The 21,533-nt window shown below is 36.7% G+C and overlaps 1 protein-coding gene across 2 annotated transcripts in view; it reads right to left on the bottom strand.

The window, feature by feature from the left end:
- Positions 1-21,533, bottom strand: part of FAF1 (Fas associated factor 1) — a 493,047-nt gene that overhangs the window by 263,849 nt on the left and 207,665 nt on the right. For both annotated transcript variants that reach the window (XM_060140108.1, XM_060140109.1), the window contains one exon: positions 7,454-7,545. In XM_060140108.1, the coding sequence (XP_059996091.1) occupies positions 7,454-7,545 (92 nt within the window). The remainder of the gene's footprint in view (positions 1-7,453; positions 7,546-21,533) is intronic.

Below are 21,533 nucleotides of genomic sequence, written 5' to 3'. Positions count from 1 at the left end.
TGCCTGCTTTTGGATGGCCTGTGAGTTGAGCATGGTTTTTACATTTTTTTTTTTTTTTTTTTTGCGGTACGCAGGCCTCTCACTGCATTGTGGAGCACAGGCTCTGGACGCGCAGGCTCAGCGGCCATGGCTCACGGGCCCAGCCGCTCCGCGGCATGTGGGCTCTTCCCAGACCGGGGCACGAACCCGTGTCCCCTGCATCGGCAGGCGGACTCTCAACCACTGCGCCACCAGGAAAGCCCTACATTTTAAATGTTTGAAAATAAATCAAAAGAAGAGTATTTCATGATATGTGAAATTATATAAAATGCAAATTTCTGTGTCCACAAATATTGATTTATTGGAACAGTCATGCTCACTCTTACACAAATGGTCTGTAATTATTTTCAAGCTATAACAGCAGAATTGAGTAGTTGCAACAGAGACTATATGGCCCAAAAAGCTTAAAACATTAACTACCTGGCTCTGTACAGAAAAAGTTTGCTGATCCCTAATATAGCACATCACTAATTTGTACCTAATTTATAAATATCTTGCCAACCTGTAATTTCTATAAATAACTTACTGAAGTACTCAGAACATCTCTACATATCAAATGAACTCACATATAATTATTTATAAGCATTATGTCTACCAGAAGCAATTGACAAAGAATTGAACCAAAAGATGAAGATTCTAAGTTTCTGCCTGGTACTGAAGTATCAACTCAGTAACTACTGTGAAAAGATTTGATAATTATTTCTACCTCAAACACCTAAAACTCTGGAGTTAACTCATTTCCTTCCATCACTCCCTACTCTCTCTGTCAGAAAAAGAGTAAGTGTGTGAAATATTTTATGCCAAAGGCTGCTACTGGGTCCTTGAGAATAGCAACTACTACCTTAAAATTGCAACACTTTGTACAAATTCTTAAAATATAACTCATTCTATGCACCTGACCCTATCCAAGTAAACAAAGAAATATTCTTACCATTTAAATTTTCCGAGTTAAAAAGATTTCCTATTATCTTCCTTGTTCCATAAACACTACTGGACATAAATGTATATACTGTGTATGACTTCTTTCAGGCCGATAAGTAATTGTTCAATAAATTATTATTCTAGGCTTTCTCGCTTAAGGCGGGAAATGAGCTGCTGACTGGAGTGGTGAGCAGCCTTGCTGACCATCAGAAGAGTGACCTAGTAGAGCCAATCTGCAAGGAAAGGAAGGGCCAAATACAGCAACTTTTTCATGGCTATAAAAGGGAGAGCTTGACATGCCCACACCACGGGACCTCTAGAAACTTTCCTGAGCCGTGTGGCTGACAAGGTCTTGGTGCTCCAGCCAGGTGTCAGGCCTGAGCCTCTGAGGTGGGAGAGCCGGGTTCAGGACACTGTATCACCAGAGACCTCCCTGACCCACGTAATATAAACCAGTGAGAGCTCTCCCAGAGATCCCATTCTCAACAATAAGACCTGGCTCCATTCAATGGCCAGAAAGCTCCAGCACTGGACACCCCATGCCATACAAGTAGCAAGACAGAAACATAACCCCACCCATTAGCAGAGAGCCTGCCTAAAAATAGTAATAAGTTCACAGACACCGAAAAACATACCGCTGGATGTGGTCCTGCCCCCATAAAGACAAGACCCACCTCATCCATCAAACACAGGCACCAGTCCCCTCACCCAGGAAGCCTACACAAGTCACTGAACAAACTTACCCACTGGCGACAGGCACCAAAAACAATGGGAACTACGAACTGCAGCCTGCGAAAAGGAGACCCCAAACACAGTCAGTTAAGCAAAATGAGAAGACAGAGAAATACGCAGTAGATGAAGGAGCAAGGTAAAAACCCACCAGTCCAAACAAATGAAGAGGAAATAGGCAGTCTACCTGAAATAGAAGTCAGAGTAATGATAGTAAAGATGATCCTAAATCTTGGAAATAGAATAGAGAAAACACAAGAAACGTTTAACATGGACCTAGAAGAACTAAAGAGCAAACAAACAATGATGAATAACAAAATAAATGAAATTAAAAATTCTCTAGAAGGAATCAATAGCAGAATAACTGAGGCAGAAGAACAGATAAGTGACCTGGAAGATAAAATAGTGAAAATAACTACAACAGAGCAGAATAAAGAAAAAAGAATGAAAAGAATTGAAGACGATCTCAGAGACGTCTGGGAAAACATTAAATGCACCAACATTCAAATTATAGGGGTCCCATAAAAAGAAGACAAAAAGAAAGGAGCTGAGAAAATATCTGAAGAGATTATAGTTGAAAACTTCGCTAATATGGGAAAGGAAATAGTCAATCAACTGCAGGAAGCACAGAGACTCCCACACAGGATAAATCCAAGGAGAAACACTCCAAGACATATATTAATAAAACTATCAAAAATTAAATACAAAGAAAAAATATTAAAAGCAGCAGGGGAAAAGCAACAAATAACATACAAGGGAATCCCCATAAGGTCAACAGCTGATCTTTCAGCAAAAACTCTGCAAGCCAGAAAGGAGTGGCAGGACATATTTAAAGTGATGAAAGGGAAAAACCTGCAACCAAGATTGCTCCACCCAGCAAGGATCTCATTCAGATTTGATGGAGAAATTAAAACATTTACAGACAAGCAAAAGCTAAGAGAATTCTACACCACCAAACCAGCTTTACAACAAATGCTAAAGGAACTTCTCTAGGCAGGAAACACAAGAGAAGGGAAAGACCTACAATAAGAAACCCAAAACAATTAAGAAAGTGGTGACAGGAACATGCATACTGATAATTACCTTAAATGTAAATGGACTAAATGCTCCAACCAAAAGACACAGACTGGTTGAATGGATCCAAAAACAAGACTGTATATATGCTGTCTACAAGAGACCCACTTCAGACCTAGGGACACATACAGACTGAAAATGAGGGGATAGAAAAAGATATTCCATGCAAATGGAAATCGAAAGAAAGCTGGAGTAGCAATCCTAATATCAGATAAAATAGACTTTAAAATAAAGACTCTCACAAGAGACAAATAAGAACACTACATAATGATCAAGGGCTCAAACCAAGAAAAAGATATAACAATTGTAAATACTTATGCACCCAACATAGGAGCACTTCAATACATAAGGCAAATGCTGACAGCCATAAAAGAGGAAATCAACAGTAACACAATCATAGTAGGGGACTTTAACAGCCCACTTTCATCAATGAACAGATCATCCAAAATGAAAATAAATAAGGAAACACAAGCTTTAAACAAAATGGACTTAATTGATATTTATAGGACATTCCATCCAAAAACAACAGAATACACTTTCTTCTCAAGTGCTCATGGAATATTTTCCAGGATAGATCATATCTTGGGTCACAAACCAAGCCTTGGTAAATTTAAGAAAACTGAAATCATGTCAAGTATCTTTTCCAACCACAATGCTATGAGACTAGATATGAATTACAGGAAAAAAACTGTAAAATATAAACACATGGAGGCTAAACAATATGCTACTAAATAACCAAGAGATCACTGAAAAAATCAAAGAGGAAATCAAAAAATACCTAGAAACAAATGACAATGAAAACATGATGACCCAAAACCTATGGGATGCAGCAAAAGCAGTTCTAAGAGGGAAGTCTATAGCAATACAATCCTACCTCAAAAACAAGAAAAATCTCAAAATTAACAACCTAACCTTATACCTAAAGCAATTACACAAAGAAGAACAAAAAAACCCCCAAAGTTAGCAAAATGAAAGAAATCATAAAGATCAGATCAGAAATAAATGAAAAAGAAATGAAGGAAACTACAGCAATGATCAATAAAACTAAGAGCTGGTTCTTTGAGAAGATACACAAAATTGATGAACCATTAGGCAGACTCATCAAGAAAAAAAGGGAAAATGACTCAAATCAATAGAATTAGAAATGAAAAAGGAGAAGAAACAACTGACACTGCAGAAATACAAAGGATCATGAGAGATTACTACAAGCAGCTGTATGCCCATAAAATGGAAAACCAGGAAGAAATGGACAAATTCTTAGAAAAGCACAACCTTCCAAGACTGAACCAGGAAGAAATAGAAAATATAAACAGACCAATCAATAGCACTGAAATTGAAATTGTGATTAGAAACTTTCCAACAAACAAAAGCCCAGGACCAGATGGCTTCACAGGCGAATTCTATCAAACATTTACAAAAGAGCTAACACCTATCTTTCTCAAACTCTTCCAAAATATAGCAGAGGGAGGAACACTCCCAAACTCATTCTACAAGGCCCCTACCACCCTGATAAAAAAACCAGACAAAGATGTCACAAGAAAAGAAAACTACAGACCAATATTACTGATGAACATAGATGCAAAAATCCTCAACAAAATACTAGTAAACAGAATCGAACAGCATATTAAAAGGATCATATACCATGATCAAGTGGGGTTTGTCCCAGGGATGTAAAGTATTCTTCAATATATGTAAAACAATCAGTGTGACACTCCATATTAACAAGTTGAAGGAGAAAAACCATATGATCATCTCAATAGATGCAGAGAAAGCTTTTGACAAAATTCAACACCCAGTTATGGTAAAAAACCTCCAGAAAGCAGGCATAGAGGGAACTTAGGTCAACATAATAAAGGCCATATATGACAAACCCACAGCCAACGTCGTCCTCAATGGTGAAAAACTGAAACCATTTCCACTAAGATCAGGAACAAGACAAGGTTGCCCACTCCTACCACTCTTATTCAAAATAGTTTTGGAAGTTATAGCCACAGCAATCAGAGAAGAAAAGGAAATAAAAGGAATCCAAATCAGAAAAGAAGAAGTAAAACTGTCACTGTTTGCAGAGGACATGATACTATACATAGAGAATCCTAACGATGCTACCAGAAACTACTAAAGCTAATCAATGAATTTGGTAAAGCAGCAGAATACAAAATTAATGCACAGAAATCCCTTGTATTCTTATACACTAATGATGAAAATTCTGAAAAAGAAATTAAGGAAACACTCCCATTTACCATTGCAACAAAAAGAATAAAATACCTAGGAATAAACCTACCTAAGGAGACAAAAGACCTGTATTCAGAAAACTATAAGACACTGATGAAAGAAATTAAAGATGATACAAGCAGATGGAGAGATATACCATGTTCTTGGATTGGAAGAATCAACAGTGTGAAAATGACTCTACTACCCAAAGCAATCTACAAATTCAATGCAATCCCTATCAAGCTACCAATGGCATTTTACACAGAACCAGAACAAAAAATTTCACAATTTATATGGAAACACAAAAGACCCCGAATAGCCAAAGCAATCTTGAGAAAGAAAAATGGAGCTGGAGGAATCAGGCTCCTTTCCTTCAGACCAACTACAAAGCTACAGTCATCAACGTAGTATGGTACTGGCACAAAAACAGAAATATATATCAATGGAACAGGATAGAAAGCCCAGAGATAGATAGACCCACGCACATATGGTCACCTTATCTTTGATAAAGGAGGCAAGAATATACAATGGAGAAAAGACAGCCTCTTCAATAAGTGGTGTTGGGAAAACTGGACAGCTACATGTAAAAGAATGAAACTAGAGCACTCCCTAACACCATACACAAAAATAAACTCAAAATGGATTAAAGACCTAAATGGAAGGCCAGACACTTAGAGGAAAACATAGGCAGAACACTCTATGACATAAATAACAGCAAGATCCTTTTTGACCCACCTCATAGAGAAATGGAAATAAAAAGCAAAAATAAATAAATGGGACCTAATCAAACTTAAAAGCTTTTGCACAGCAAAGGAAACCATAAACAAGGCAAAAACATAACCCTAAGAATGGGAGAAAATATTTGCAAATGAAGCAACTGACAAAGGATTAATCTCCAAAATTTACAAGCAGCTCAAGCAGCTCCATATCAAAAAAACAAAAAGCCCAATCTAAAAATGGGCATAAGACTTAAATAGGCATTTCTCCAAAGAAGATATACAGATTGCCAACAAACCCATGAAAGGATGCTCAACATCACTAATCGTTAGAGAAATGCAAATCAAAACTACAATGAGGTATCACCTCACACCACTCAGAATGGTCATCATTAAAAAATCTACAAACAATAAATGCTGGAGAGGGTGTGGAGAATAAGGAAACCCTCTTGCACTGTTGGTGGGAATGTAAATTGATACAGCCACTATGGAGAACAGTATGGAGGTTCCTTAAAAAACTAAAAATAGAACTACCATTTGACCCAGCAATCCCACTACTGGGCATATACCCTGAGAAAACCGTAATTCAAAAAGAGTCATGTAGGGTTTCCCTGGTGGTGCAGTAGTTGAGAGTCCGCCTGCCGATGCAGGGGACACGGGTTCATGCCCCAGTCCGGGAAGATCCCACATGCCGCAGAGCGGCTGGGCCTGTGAGCCACGGCCGCTCAGCCTGCGTGTCCGGAGCCTGTGCTCCGCAACGGGAGAGGCCACAGCAGTAAGAGGACCGTGTACCGCAAGAAAAAAAAAACAAAAAACCGAGTCATGTACCACAATGTTCATTGCAGGTCTATTTACAACAGCCTGGACATGGAAGCAACCTAAGTGTCCATCAACAGATGAATGGATAAAGAATATGTGGCACATATATACAATGGAATATTACTCAGCCATAAAAAGAAATGAAATTGAGTTAGCTGGATGGACCTAGAGTCTGTCATACAGAGTGAAGTAAGTCAAAAAGAGAAAAACAAATACTGTATGCTAACACATATAAACGGAATCTTAAAAAAAAGGTTCTAAAGAACCTAGGGGCAGGATGGGAATAAAGACACAGACATAGAGAATGGACTTGAGAATACAGGGAGGGGGAAGGTAAGCTGGGACAAAGTGAGAGAGTGGCATAGACATATATACATTACCAAATGTAAAACAGATAGCTAGTGGGAAGCAGCTGCATAGCACAGGGAGATCAGCCTGGTGCTTTGTGAACACGTGAAGGGGTGGGATAGGGAGGGTGGGAGGGAGACTCAAGAGAGAGTAGACATGGGGATCTATGTATATGTATAGCTGACTCACTTTGTTATACAGCAGATACTAACACACCATTGTAAAGCAATTATACTCTAATAAAGATGTTAAGAAAAAAATTATTATTCCAAGGCACTTACTGATACTGACATCATATGAGGTTTGAGAAAAAATGTAAAAGCTCTCAAAAAAGAATGTCAAATTAACTCCTATAAAATAGTTAGAAGTAGGAAAAACATGCCACTTACATATCTAACTCACTTAAAACTGTTGTTGGTTTACTATGAAAATGTTTTAGCTTGAAAAACATTGTTTGCTGATTCCTTAAACTCAGCTACTATTACCAAACCTACAACTGACATATGTAACAACATTAATAAAAAACAATTTTATACATCATTTAGTCAATAGCATAACTTAATTTTCTTTTATTTTTATGCAGTTACTAAACTCACACTGTCTTCCACATCTCCAGTCTTCCAGCCTTTTAACAGCATTTTAGACACAGGTATCTGAAGTTCATTTTCTAGAATCTGTTTAATTTCTCCTGTACGAAAAAGAGGAGACCAGATATTACTAACAAAATAATGCAATAAATATTTGTTCATATCCAGAGCTAGCATTAATATTAGGCATATGGTCCACAGTCAATGACATCTGTCTGATGAATGCATATGAAAAATTTCGGTAGTCCAAACTTCAAATCTTGATCATACAACATGTTGTGCCTTTGAAGAACTAAGGCTCCACCATTATGATAAAAGACTCCACAATTACTTAAGTACCTTTTTAAAAAGAAACAGATATCAGTGATTGGGGGTTTGAAAGGAAATAATCTGTTTTAAACCAACTGATAATATTTATATGTGCTCAGCATATGGTAGGAGTAGTCGGTAAAGTACAAAACTTGAGGCATTATAGTATAGGGAAAGCAAATTGTGGAATGAAGACTTGGGCTGAAGTCTTATCTTGAAGAAATCAAATAACTTACCTGTTTTTTTTTTGGATCTATAAAATGGGGAATAATATTGCCTATCTTATCTACCTCTAGGGTTCAAGGGTGAAAGGAGATAACATCCATGAATGTAGCTGAAAAAAAATACTAAAGTCAATGTATATAATCTAGAAGACAATTTAAACTGTGCTGAAGAGAAAAGCAGCAGAATTTCAGAAAAGAAAAAAAATTATGGTGGATCAAATAGTCAGAGAAAGTTTTGTGAGACAGATGAGACTTAAACCCAGCTTGAAATACAGCTGCATTTAAACCAAACTTGAAGTATAGCTGGGTTGTGAAGGAGAGCCAAATCAAAGGCCAGGATATTCTATTCAGTGAAGACAAAGACCAAAAGGTAAAAAGGAAAAAATGAAAATGATGCTAATGAGAAACAGGGAGGAATCACAATTTTCCCAGTACTCCACAAATTACTTTTCAGGAATCGAGTCTACTTATAAATTAACCAGCTAATTTCTGGTACTACAGTATAATAAACAGATCATTAAATCAGAATGTACAAATATTTCATATATATGCTTTTATTAGGTTGGTTAGTCTATAATTATAGATTAACACATAATTCAATTTCATTTATATTAAGTGATTGAACACTGCAGAAAATGATTATACTATACATTAAAAGAAAAGTAATTCCATGCCGATAAAGGAAAAGATGGGGGGTGAAGCTTACACTACACAAGTTCTATGGAAGCACAGCTGCCTAAGCAAGCAAAGCTACAATCAAACCCTTCATGGCCTTAGTAACATATTTTTACTTTCCTAAAGAAAATTCCTATCTAGGTACTTTGGATAGCGATTAAACATCATAAAAAGAATTCTGATTCAACATTATATTTTAGAAGCACAAAATTTGTCAACTTTGACCTTCAAAAATATCACTGCTGACAAAGGATTGTTCTGTTCATGGAAATGAGAGAAAGGTGAGCCATACTTCTTTTACCAAATACATATAAACACTGCCTTTTCATTTGTGACTAAGGTTGCTATTTCTAAAGCTGTACCTATCTGGAACTGGGCTTATGCGCTTACACGCCTGCCCAGTGCTTTCCTCTTAGAAACTTATCTTCACCTGACACTTCCTGCTTAAACTCTTGGAGACACCCTTAGCATTCATAACCTAAAGGAAAGGAAAAACACAAAGAGACTTTAAGTTAAAGTCCCAGTTAGTCTTTGCAGCAAGCTTGGGTAACATATAATACAAAAAAGTCTTTTGTTCCACAGGTAGAAAAGAATAGAAAACAAACCCAGAGCCATGACAGCAACCTGAGTTCCTCATATTCAAAAAATTCTTCTCTGTTGGTCTCAATTTCTTCTTCTCTAAAGTAGGAATAATAACTATAGTACCAATACTTCATTGGGTTGCTGTATTAAATGATATACGGAATGGAAAATACTTTGTGTTACTATGTGTCCAATACATAAAATGGACTCAAAAAAGGTTGTTAGCTTTAAGTCATATTAATTAAGGTAATACACACGTAAGTGTCTAGCATAGTATCTGGCCAGTATAGGTTCTCAATAAATAGTTGTTTCAAGAATATCCAAAATATTTTAGGGCAGTGAAGCGCTAGAATGCAGCAAGTTTCAGAGCCAGTTTTTATATCCAGGTCTGCCTGACTCCAAAGATCTTAACACGAGATGGCACTCCTGTATGTTACTTAGAAAACTGAGAAGATATGCAGATGTCATCAAGGAACAGTCCACTGACTGCAAACCATATATCTGATAAGGGTTTAATACCCCAAATATATAAAGAACTCATATAATTCAATAGCCAAAAAACCCCCAAATACTCCAATTAAAAATGGGCAAAGGACTTGATTAGACATCTTTCCAAAGAAGATATAAAAATGGCCAATAGGGTGCTTCCCTGGTGGCGCATCGGTTGAGAGTCCGCCTGCCGATGCAGGGGACACAGGTTCGTGCCCCGGTCCGGGAGGATCCCACATGCCGCAGAGCGGTTGGGCCCGTGAGTCATGGTTGCTGAGCCTGCTCGTCCGGAGCCTATGCTCCGCAATGGGAGAGGCCACAACAGTGAGAGGCCCGCGTACGGCAAAAAAAAAAAAAAAAAAAAGGCCAATAGGTACATGAAAAGATGCTCAACATCACTAGTCACTAGGGAAATGCAAACCAAAAACCATAATGAGGTATCATCTCATACCTGTTAGAATGGCTACCGTCAAAAAGTAAGAGATAAATGGCGGCAAAGATACGGAGAAAAGAGAACTCTCATGGGATTGTTTCCTTCCATTCTTACTTTGCTGCGAGTTTAATTATTTAAAAACAAAAAACACGAAATTTTAAATATTGTTGTTAAGTACTGTGAAATGCTTTTTCCTCCATCTATTGAAATGATCAAATGAATTTTTTCATTCATTGTACTAATATATGGTGAACTACAATAATGGATTATGTACAAATTGTTAAACAAGCCTTATAGTCCTGGGTAAAGCCCACTTGACCGTGAGTTATATTATATACATATGTATATACTTTTATTATATTTAATGAATTCAATTTACAAATATTTGTAAATGATTTCTGCCTCTATGGTTGTAAGAAATAGTCTATAATAGTTTCCTTTTCCTGTAATGTCTTTGTCTGGTTTTAGTATCAGGGTTAATGCTGGTTTCATAAAATGAATTAGGCAACATTTCATCTTTCTCTATTTGTGAATGACTGCTAACATTTTTTTCCTTAAATATTAGACAAACTTTACCAGTGAAGCCATCTGGGCTTGGGTTTTTTCGGGGAAAGGTTTTGATTGTTAACTATCAATAACTTTATATATTAAATGTAGAGTTACTCAGACTTTAAATTTTTGCTTCTGTCAGCTGTAGTAACTTACACCTTTAAAAAGAGTTTTTCTACCTTTTTAATGTTTCATGTAACCTTTAAATTTACCAGCCTAAATTTGCTCTTAATGTTGTCTTATAATCCATTCAATGTCTGTAGGTACCTTTCATTTTCAATATGATTAACTTGTGTTTTCTCTCTTGTTCTTATTCACATTAGCAAGAGAACTATCAATTTAACTGATCTCAAAAAACAGCTTTAGGTTTTGTTCATTTTCTCTACTGTTTATCCATTTTCTGCTTTATTGATTTCTGTGTGCATGTGTATGATTTGTTTTCTTTCCATACTTACTTAAGGTTTGATTTGCTCTTTTCAAAAAAATTTAACAGCTTTATTATGATTGATATAAAATACTGCACATATTTAAAATCCACAATTTGTAAGTTTTGACAAATATACCAGTGAAACCACCATCATAATCAAGATTATGAATTTATTCACCTCCCCCTAACACTTTTCTTATGCCCCTTGTTAATTCCTCCACACTTCCCCTACCATATCTCCAGGGAACCAGTGATTTGATTTGTGAATTAGCTTGAATTATACAGAATTTTAGATAGAAGGAATTTCAGAATGTTCTTTTAAAATCTGGCTTCTTGCACTCAAAATATATTGTCTGAGATTCTTCCACATTGTTACACGTAATGATAATCCCTTTCTTATTACTAAGTAGTATTCCATTGTATGGATATACAACAATTTGTTTATCTACCCACTGGTTATGGACATGTTGTGTTTTCCACAGTTTGAGGCTATTACAAATAAGTTGCAATGAACAGTAACATACACGTCTTTGATGGACATATGATTTCATTTCTCTTGGGTAAATACCTAAGAGAGGGATGGCCAGTGTATTTTTAACTTTGTAGGAAACAGTCAAACTCTTTTCCAAACTGGTTTCTACTGTGATGTCTTCAAGTTCACTAATCTTTTCTTCTTGAATATCTAATCTTCTATTAATCCCATCTCAAGACATCATGGTCTTAACCTCTAGACATTTGATTTGGGTTATTTTTACTTTTTCAATTACTTATGATTTTAAATCCTTCCTCTCTCTTTTTGAACATAAGTAATATAGCTATAATAACTGTTTTAATGTCCTTAATCTGAGAATTCCAACATCTATGTCAATTCTGGGTTGTTTTTGGTTAATTGATTTCTCTTCTCAGTATGGGCCGGCTTTTCTCCTTCTTTGTATGCTTGGCGATTTTTTACTGGATACGAGACACTGTGAATTTTACCTTGATGGGTGCTGAATGTTTTTTATTCCTATAAATATACTGAGCTTTGCTCTGGGAGGCAGTTAAGTTACCTGGAAACAGTTCAGTGCTTTTGGGTCTTTGCTTTTAAGATGTTGGTACCACCTGTGCAGCATTTAATCTACGGCTTATCTTGACACTACTGAGGCAAGAGACTTCTGAGTACAGCTGACCCTTGAACAACACAGGTTTGAACTGTGGGGGTCCACTTATACATGGATTTTTTTCAATAGTAAATACTACAGTACTATACAATTCACAGTTGGTTGAATCAGCGAGTGAGGAAATGCAGGTACAGAGGAATGGAGTACATGGAGGCCTGACTATAAGTTATATGTGGATTTTAAGCTGTGCAAAAGGTTGGTGTCCCTAACCCCAGTGTTGTTCAATGGTCAACTGTATTCTATCCAAAGAATGAGGTCATTGGTCAACTGTCAACTGTACCAATGATGTCATTGGTCAACTGTACTCTATCCTCTATGAATTATGAGGTTTTCCAATCTAGCTGGTGAAGGTAAATCTGGTTCCTGCAAGCAGAAGGGTGGGCTGGGGTGGGGTAGGGACACTTTTCCTATTTCTTAGCTGGAAGCTTTGATCATTGCCTTTGGAACTACCTTCTTTTGTAATTAAGCATGTGAACCATAAACTTCCATCTCAATACCACTTTGTTAGCATCAAACAAACATTGATACGCCACGTTTCCATCACAATTCAGTTCAAAATATTTTCTAATTTCCTTTGTGATTTCTTCTTTGACCTATGGTTTACTTAGAAGTATGTTGTTTAATTTCCAAATATATCAGGATTTTCCAGATTCCTTTGATTTCTATTTTAATTCCACTGTTGTTAGAGAATATACCTCACATGATTTTTAAGTCACTGTGACTTGTTTAATGGTTGAGCATATTTTCTACCTTAATGAATGTTGCAAATGCATGAGAAAAGAATATGTATTTTCCTATGGTTATGAGAAGCATTTTATACATTTCAAGTAGGTCGAACTGGTTGATATTCTGTTTATATTTTCTGTCTGTTGTTCTGCACATTACTATAAGAAAGGAATGTTATCTCCAATTATAATTGTGGATTTGTTCTTTTCTCACTGCAGTTCTATTGATTAGTTTTGTTTCACATACTTTCAAGCTTTTGTTATTATATACACACATATTTAGGATACTTACGTCTTTGTAATTAATTGACATTTTCATCATTATGAAATGTCCCCATTTACCCCTCATAATATTCTTTGTCCAGAAGTCTACATCACTTAATATTAGCATGATAGCATAATGTTGTTAATATAACATACATATTGATTACTATTTTCTTATATGTATGTTTCAATCTTATGCTTTATACTTAAAGTGGGTTTCTTGTACATATATAATTGGTTTTCCTTTGTTATCCAGTCTCACAATCTCTACCTTTCTCATAAGGATGTGAGATCATTTATATTTACTGTAATTATCTATAGTCTTATTTGTTTTCTATTTGTCCTGATTTTTTTTCTTTTATCATCTTTTTCTACCTTCGTTTGCATTTATCGAACAGTTTTAGATATTCCATTTCATTTCAAACCTTGACTTAATAACCATTATGTGTGTTTTATTTTTAGTGATTACTCTAGGGTTTAGAATATGCATATTCAACTTCACAGAGTCCACCTTCAAGTAACACAGGACTTGTCTTACAACAGCATACTTCCTTTCCCCTTTCCTATTCTTTGCATTGTTTTCATACATTTATCTCTACATAATTTACAAAACACACAATACATTGCTCTTACTTTTACTTTATAATGTCATTTATCTCTCAAAGAAATTAAAAAGAAAGAAAATATTTTGTATATACCCAAATTGTTACCATTTCTGGTGCTTCTCATTTCTTTGTGTTAATCTAATTTCCCATCTGGTATCATTTTCTTTCGGCCTGAGGAACTTCCTTTAATATTTCTTGTAGTTTTTGTTTGTGTGAAAAAAAACATCTTTATTTAGTCTTCATTTCTGAAAGATATTTTTGTTGGATATAGCATTCCAGGTTGACATTTTATTCCTTTGGCACTTAGAAATATCACCAAATTGTTTCCTGGCTTGCACTGCTTCTGATAAGAAGTCTGTAGTCATTATTTTTAAATCTTCTTTTTTTCTCTATATGGAATGTGTCTTTGTCTCTTCACCTCTGGCTACTTTAAATTTTCTTCTACTACTGATTTTCAGCAGTTTTAATATGATGTGGTTTCCTTTGAGTTACTCCTACTTGGAGTTACTAAGCTTCTTAGATCTGTAAGTTTACGGTTTTCATCAAATTGGGGGTGTTTTCTGTTATTATTTCTCTAAAATTTCCCCCTTTCTATTAGCCCCTCTGTTTGGGGGAATCTAATCACGTATATATTAGGCCACTTTTTATTTCATGACAGGTCACTTAAGCTCCGTCCTTTGTCCTCTCCCCTGTATTTTTGCTGTGTGTACTTCACTGTACACTGTTTTTATTGCCATGTCTTCAAATTCATTGATCTTTGCTTTAATAGCATCTATCTGTTAAATCCTTCAGGGTAAATATTTTATTGCAGATCTTAAATTTTAGCTCTAGAATTTTCCTTTGGTTTTTTTCAATTCTTTTTTTTTTTGCGGGTTTTTTTCAATTCTTTATTCAAGTTCTTGATTTCTTTTAAATCCTTAAACATATTTATAACCGCTGTTTTAAAATTCTCCTAATTCCATTATTTTTGCCATTTATGAATATGTTTTTATTTTCTAATTTTTATTCAGGCTATGGGTCACATTTTGCTACTTCTCATGTCTCCTAGTTTTTGACTGAACGCAAGACATTATGAAAATTACATTAATGAGGGTCTGCATTTAATGGTTTGACCCTAAGGAGTGTAGAAGTTTATTTTGACAGGTCCTTACATTTCATGCATATAGGCTGAGCCTTTTGAGACATCTTTATGACATTATTTTGGTGCATCTAAAGCAGTGATTCTCAGAAGTATAGTTCAGAAATTTGGGGGATTCCTTGAGACTGACTGTACAAAAGTAATGATCACTAGGTTCAAAAGCATTATCCCAATTCTATCACTAAGTAACTATTAATTACTGAGCCAATTTATAGGCCCTCTCTGGGCCTCAAATTCCACATTAATTTTTTTTAAAAAGCTAAGAATACATTTCATATTAATGACGCCTTGTTCCATTTTTTTTAATTAAAAAATATCAACACAACATGGCACCAAAAAGTAAGAACCAACCCCAAAGAAAAATGAGACTTAGTCTACCAGTAGACACAAGAAAATCAAGCCTGTCACCTAGAAAAAACAAAATGAGAAATAATGTATCATGTGGATTTTTCTCAAGCACAATTCTCAAAAGCGAATTTCTTCCTCCTTTGTTCAAATCACATTTTTTGTAATGTCAGAAATCTTCTACTGCCTCCATTCATTTCCTTATTTTAAACATTATAAGCCACCAACCCCTACAAACACTTGTTTCAACTGTGAAACTATTCTTTTGAGAAAAATCAGATTAAGATTCTATAGCAGAAGCAACAACATTAGACTTTCAGGGCTAGAAAGGACCCAGCTCAGAGGCTGTTTAAAATCATTCTGGGATATGACTTACCCAAGAACAAGTAGTAAGTTAATGGCAAAGACTACAAGGCAATGTTCCATTGCTTTTCCCTCTATACCTTCCCATCTCAGATGGTCAAAGATGCAGCCCTTGTATATCTTGCTGCTCAAACATATAAATTTAAACAAAAAGATCATTTCTGTAACACCTATAATTATCAACAAGAATCATAAATATGTGCATATGTAGGCAGTCTGAAACAAAAGGATTCCAGAAAACGCTACTCATTTTTAGGTTATTTACAGTGTGTCAATGGGTCCTACAGGATTTGAGATTATACCCAACAATGCACACAAAACACTCCATCAGATTGCTATAAAGGCTGATGTTTAATTGTGTCTGTAAGATTAAAAGACAGAAGTCTTTTTTTCCTAAATATTAATGTTCCCCTTAATACAGAAAGAAACCTAATGATTATAACTAACATGTAAGGGAAGTATTTAAAATAATTTTACAGGGAGAAAAAGTTCCAGTCATTTATGAGGCATAATGATCAGTAAAGATTATCAAACACTTTTCATTAGAAACTTTGTTTTCTGTTTACCTCTTTGCTTCTTGTATTGTAGAACCTTTACCCAAATAAAGACACTCTGTGCTCACTATCCATACAGCAGAATTGTTTTAGTTCAGTGGATAACAGACTGGGCTAAAAGTCAAAAGACAGTGACTGGCTGTTCTGGAGTCTGCTACTAACTACCATGGCAGGGCAGCCTCCCTGAGTTTTAAGTTTACATACCTGTAAAATAAAGCATTTAGACTAAATGTCCTCTAAGGGCTCTTCCAGTTCTAAAACCTCACGTTCACATTCTACCCAATAGGTGTACGGCACTAAGTTAAGCACTTTGGAAAATACAGAAAGTGAGTAATATGTCTGAATGGGAAGGGTTTCCTAAGCACAAACAGAAAGAAAAACTGTGAAGGAAAAGTCCAATACTGTAAAAATAAAAAAACTTCTGTATCTTGAAAAGCACAATAAAATGAAAATATAAATGGGGAAAATATTTGCTAAACAAGTAATGGATGAAAGGATAATCTCATTAATATATAAAAAATTCTTATAAATTTTAAAAAAATTTAAAAGAAAGTCACAATAGAAACATATAAACTTACATACAAAAGAGCCAATAAACCTAGTGTATTAACTGAGTAGTAAAAGAAAACTAAACTGAAAACATAAGATACCATTTATTTCTAAACTGACAAAGCTTTTTTTTCTTTTCGTTTTTATTGTAATAAAAGATACATACCATAAAAATGTGCCACTTTAAAGTGTACAGTTCAGTGACATTAAGTACATTCCACATTGTGCAACCACCATCACTATCCATCTACAAAACTTTTCATCAGCCCACAGTGCAACTCTGTATCCATTAAATAACTCCCCATTCCCACCTCTCCCCAGCCCCTGGTAACCACTATCTACTTGCTGGAATCTGACTATTATAGGTATCTCTTGTAAGTGGTATAACACATATTTGTCCTTGTTGCATCTGGCTTATGAAACATTTAGCATAGTGTCTTCAACATTCATCCATGTTGTAGTATATAGCAGAATTCCATTCCTTTTTAAAGCTGAACAATATTCTACTGTATGTACATACCACATTTTGCTTATCCATTCAGCAGTCGATGGTCACTTGGGTTGCTTCTACTTTTTGTTCTGTTTTTCTGTAAAAGTTCCTACTTTCATTTATTTGGGGTATATACTCAAAAGTGAAATTGATGGATCATATGGTAATTCTATGTTTAATTTTTTTAAAGAACTGCCATACTCTTTCTCCAGCAGCTGCACCATTGTACATTCCTACCAGCAATGCACAAGGGTTCGAATTTCTTCATATCCTTGCCAACACTTGTTACTTTTTGTTTGTTTGGTTGTTTTTTAGAACAGTCATTCTAAGGGGTATGAAGTGGTATCTCATTGTGGTTTTGATTTGCATTTTGCTGGTGATTCATGTTGTTCAGCATCTTTCCATGTGTTTACTGGTCACCTGTATATCTTCTCTGGAGAAACAACTATTCAAGTCCTTTGCCCATTTAAAAAAATTTTTTTATTAAGATATCATGGACATATAACCATTGTGTAAGTTTAATGTATACATGGGTTGATTTGATACATTTATACATTGAAATATGATTACCACTGTAGCATTAGCTAACACCTCTATCATATCACATTATTATCATTTCTTTTTTGTAGTGGGAACAATTTTATTTGGGTTGTTTTTTGTTGCTGTTGAATTGTATGAGTTCTTTATATATTCTGGATATTAGTCCCTTATCAGATATATGGTTCAAAAATATCTTCTACCATTCTGTAGGTTGCTTTTTCATTCTATGGATAGCATCCTGTGATGCACAACTTCTGAATTCTGATGAGATCTGATTCACTTACTTTTTCTTTTGTTCCTGTATTTTGGTATCATATACAATAAATTGCTGCCAAACCCAATGCCATGAAGCTTTCCCTTATATTTTCTTCTAAGAGTTTTATACTCTGATCTCTTGAGGTCTTTGTTGGTTTTGTTTTTTTAATATCACAAACTACTGGCAAGACTATAAATTAGTATACTGTTGATGGCAATTTAAAAGAAGACTTCTCTAAAGAGTAATTTGGTAGAATATATCTAAAACTTTTAAAATGTGCATCCCCTCTCATGCAGAATTGCACCTCTAGGCATCTCTATGTAGAAAAATAATCACTGAGGTTCAACAAACTTCACTGCAGTATGTTATAGTGAGAGATCAGGAATGGGGGGGAGCTCAAAATAACCAGCAAAAGGAAAATGCTACGATAAATCATAGTACAGGCTTTAAAAACTGTGTGCTTCAAGAGTATTTTAAAATATGGAAAATGATGATATAATACTACAAGTAAAAAAAAGCAATTTCTAAAGCATCAAATATAGTCTATCTCAATTTTGTAAAACACAGATTTATACAACAGACATAGAATGAAACTGGAAGTAAATGCAGCAAAATGCTAACTGTAGTTAAAAGTAGAATTACTGGTAATTTTTACTTTTTCCACACTTTTGTCCATTTCATAAATTTTCTACAACAAACAATGGAGCAGGAATGCGGTTGGAAATGAATTATTCAAAAACAGAGGAAGGCAATTTCTATCCTAGGACTCAAGAAAGAAAGAGTGAACAAAGCAACTAATAACTGTTGAAAGTCTTTCTTCTAAGTGCCAGATTGCAACCATGTATATTGAGGAACTTGTTATTCATTCATTTTAAGCAAGAAAATCTAGCAGTAGAGCGAAGAATTGAATGGGAAACAGAAAAGAGGAAACCTATTAGCAGAGGGTATTAAAACAGCAAGATAAGAAAAAGTGAAGGAAAGTATAAACTGCTTATGTTGAAAATGGAAAAGGTGATGCACAAGACAGTAATCTGTGAAAAAGACTCTTTAGCAATGTTTCTTAAGACATAGTTCTTCAATTTCATCAGAATCACCTGTACTATTTGTTTTCAAAAATGCAGATTTGTGGGCTCTACCCCATTATAGAATTAGAATCTAAATCTATAGTATTTGGCCCAGGACTTATACATTTAATCAATCCCCCATTCCCTTCCCAAGGTGATTTTTATGCATATAAAATTAGAAACACTCCTATGGAGTTTAATAAATGATAGAATCTGAAGATGAGAGGGATGGAGGAATAGAAGAAATGGCTTAGCTATCAAGCATGTTGGTACCAGCTAGATGTTGCTGTGGACTCTCCATAATCCACAGCTTTGCTACAGAACTACTGCTTCATACTAGTTTACCTTAATAATCACTTCTGTCTAAAGGTGGTGGCTTTCTGTCATACTACCCAACTGCTTAATTTGTCCTTTGGGGACTGTATTTTTTTAACCCCTGAAGCTGCTTACCGTAAGAGCTTAACAAACATTTTAATGTCAAGCCTATCCTTAAATGACTAGAAGAGCACCTGGCACATAGTAGGCATACAATGAAATCAGAACTAGGTACTTACAAGGGAAGGAAAGGAGTAGGGCTAGAAAGGTAGGATAAGACCAGATAAGAAACGGTATATGTGCTACGGTAATGCACTTGAACTTATCCAAGAGGCAGTTTGATGAGATGGTATCTGACAAATGTATACTCCTGTAAAACCACCACCACAACGAAAATAAAGAACACTGTCAACATGGGCTCTTCAGTGGGGCTAATGAAAGACTCTGGGAGGGCTCACGTCAAGGAGTACGTCCCAGAACTTCTGCTGCCAGTGTCCTTGTCCCCACGGTGAAACAGAGCCACTCCCGGCCTCTGCAGGAGACCCTCCAACACTAGTAGCCATTTCAGGGGAAATGTAAGCAATCTGTCCTGTTCCTCTGATCTTAGCCTGGAGTTCTGGTGTCTGGAAGCACTTCTCATCTCTCAGAAAATACATCAGATATACATCTACACGTGGAACAACTCCTACAGAACACCCACTGAACGCTGGCAGAAGACCTCAGACCTCCCAAAAGGCAAGAAACTCCCCACGTACCTGGGTAGGGCAAAAGAAAAAATAAACAGAGACAAAAGAATAGGGACGGGACATGCACCACTGGGAGGCAGCTGTGAAGGAGGAAAGGTTTCCACACGCTAGGAAGCCCCTTCGCGGGTGGAGACTACGGGTGGCGGAGGGGGTAAGCTTCGGAGCCGCGGAGGAGAGCACAGCAACAGGGGTGCTGACGGCAACGCGGAGAGATTCCCGCACAGTGGATCGGTGCCGAACGGCACTCACCAGCCCGAGAGGCTTGTCTGCTCACCTGCGGGGCCGGCGGGAGCTGAGGCTCGGGCTTCGGTCGGAGCGCGGGGAGAGGACTGGGGTTGGCGGCATGAATACAGCCTGCAGGGGGTTAGTGCACCACGGCTAGCCGGGAGGGAGTCCAGGGAAAACTCTGGACTTGCCAAAGAGGCAAGAGAATTTTTCTTCCCTTTGTTTCCTGGTGCGTGAGGAGAGGGGATTAAAAACGCTGCTCAAAGGAGCTCCAGAGACGGGCGCGAGCCGCGGCTACCAGCGCGGACCACAGAGACGGGCGTGAGACGCTAAGGCTGCTGCTGCCGCCACCAAGAAGCCTGTGTGCGAGCACAGGTCACTATCCACACCCCGCTTCCAGGAAGCCTGTGCAGTGCGCCACTGCCAGGGTCCCGGGATCCAGGGACAACTTCTGTAGGAGAACGCACAGCGTGCCTCAGGCTGGTGCAACGTCCTGCCAGCCTGTGCCGCCGCAGGCTCACCCCGCACCATGCCCCTACCTCCCCCTGGCCTGAGTGAGCCAGAGCTACCGAATCAGCTGCTCCTTTAACCCCGTCCTGTCAGAGCAAAAAACAGATGCCCTCCAGCGACCTATACGCAGAGGCGGGGCCAAAATCAAGTGAGCCCCGGGAGCTGTGCGAACAAAGAAGAGAAAGGGAAACCTCTCCCTGCAGCCTCAGAAGCAGCGGATTAAAGCTCCACAATCAACTTGATGTACCCTGCATCCCTGGAATACCTGAATAGACAACGAATCATCCCAAATTGAGGAGGTGGACTTTGAGAGCAAGATTTATTATTTTTTCCCCTTTTCCTCTTTTTGTGAGTGTGTATGTGTATGCTTCTGTGTGAGATTTTGTCTGTATAGCTTTGCTTTCACCATTTGTCCTAGGGATCTATCCGCCGGTTTTTTTGTTTTGTTTGTTTGCTTTTACTTTTCTAAAAAAAATTTTTCTTAAAAATTATTTTTTATTATAATAACTTTATTTTACTTTATCTTACTTTATTTTATTTTCTTTTATTTTC

Source organism: Lagenorhynchus albirostris, chromosome 2 (genome assembly GCF_949774975.1).
Source record: "Lagenorhynchus albirostris chromosome 2, mLagAlb1.1, whole genome shotgun sequence".
Taxonomy (NCBI): Eukaryota; Metazoa; Chordata; class Mammalia; order Artiodactyla; family Delphinidae; genus Lagenorhynchus; species Lagenorhynchus albirostris.
Note: the sequence above shows the minus strand (reverse complement) of the source record. Positions and strands in the feature narration are given on the sequence as shown.